The sequence below is a fragment of the Seriola lalandi genome, unplaced genomic scaffold (assembly GCF_002814215.2).
Source record: "Seriola lalandi dorsalis isolate HSWRI2012SDOR001 ecotype SW California unplaced genomic scaffold, Sedor1 jcf7180001976648, whole genome shotgun sequence".
Classification (NCBI taxonomy): Eukaryota; Metazoa; Chordata; class Actinopteri; order Carangiformes; family Carangidae; genus Seriola; species Seriola lalandi.
Window position 1 is genome coordinate 1 of NW_019447314.1, and position 1,419 is coordinate 1,419.

The 1,419-nt window shown below is 44.0% G+C and overlaps 1 protein-coding gene across 1 annotated transcript; it reads right to left on the reverse strand.

Annotated features, from left to right (window-relative positions):
- Positions 1–60: 60 nt before the first annotated feature.
- LOC111656661 (glucagon-like peptide 2 receptor) lies at positions 61–1,332 on the reverse strand (the record flags this gene model as incomplete). The annotated part of the gene is made up of 3 exons (XM_023408461.2): positions 1,170–1,332; positions 799–958; positions 61–121 (listed from the first exon to the last, which is right to left on the reverse strand). Coding segments are annotated over exons 1-3 (347 nt in total), but the record flags the coding sequence as incomplete, so codon positions are not given.
- Positions 1,333–1,419: the final 87 nt, after the last annotated feature.

The window sequence follows — 1,419 nt, forward strand, 5'->3', positions numbered from 1 at the left end:
AAAGTTACATTTAAATGAGTTCATTAGTTTAAAGTAGAGTATGTAATAAAAAACACTCACTCTGTGTTTTCATATATAATCTTGACCACAGTCCACGGAGTCACAAACAACACAGGAGTTCCTGAAAAGTCAAGAAAACACAAGATGCAGAGATAAATAAATTATGTTAAATAATAAATCCCATCGACACCGAGCCTCAACTGTTCGTTTGTAGTTAGTCGATTATTCTTGAAGTGGAAACAGACACTTTTCCACTTTTTGCTGCCCAGTGTTTCCAAGTGGTATCACTGCAGGTGCTGCCGTCACAAAGACCGGATCGGGACATGGCTAACGCCGGGAACAAGGCGGCTGCGGAACGTCGTGGGTTTCCATTTCGGTGCCCGTGTTAACAGGTTACAACGAACACAAACAGTTTTGCCTTAAAGTCAGTTAGTATGGAGTCGTAGGAGGAACAGATAGGAACAGGAATAAATGTAAAATGCTGTAGTGGGAGCTTAAAACACAAACAGGAAGTTGATGGAGACGTGTGCAGCGCGAATGTGGTTGAGGTCTGAATCAGGAAGGGAAACGTAAGGGAACAGAGTGAAGATGGAGTAAAGGAGTTAAGACTTGCTCAGTATCTGGAGGAAATTTGTTTTGAGGGTGGTGGGAGAGTCTGCGCTGACATTATTTATTCTTTTATTCATTCCTGTTTATATTGTCACATTTACTTTCTTATTCTTTCACAGATTTATTCTTTTCAAGGCTCGTCTATGATCCATAAGTTAGTTAAATGTTATGTGTGTGCACACAACTTACCCCATCCTAACAGCATGTACTTCTTCAGCAGTCGTCTCTTGGTCAGCACAGCAGTGAAGAGCAGCGTGTGGAGGAAGATGGCCTCCACCAGGAGCCAGAAGTAGTTACAGGCCACAAAGTACTCCATGCACACTTTGGAGAACTTACACATCAGCGCCATCTGTGGAGCAACCATCCATCCATCCATCCATCCATCCATCCATCCATCCATCCATCCATCCATCCATCCATCCACCCATCCATCCATCCATCCATCCATCCATCCATCCATCAGGAACATATTGGGGACAAATTAGTCCAGCAAATCATTAGTCCGATTCAAACTGTAAATAATAATGTAAACAATGAGGCAGTGATGTTGATGTTTATACCGCAGAGCTGGAGTAGGAGTTCCACCCCGGGTCATCCTTGGGCAGGTTGGAGTACATGACATATAATATGATTTCCTTGGAGATGACGGCCACGGCTCTCAAGATGAACGACACAAACAGGTTCATGTGGATGTAGTTCCTGGTGCAGTGGAGCTTCCTGGTAAACAGACACCGGATCGGTTGGAGGAAGGCATCGATCTACACTTCCTGTGAACGCATTACTGAGGTCGAATGATCAGTGCACTGTGTG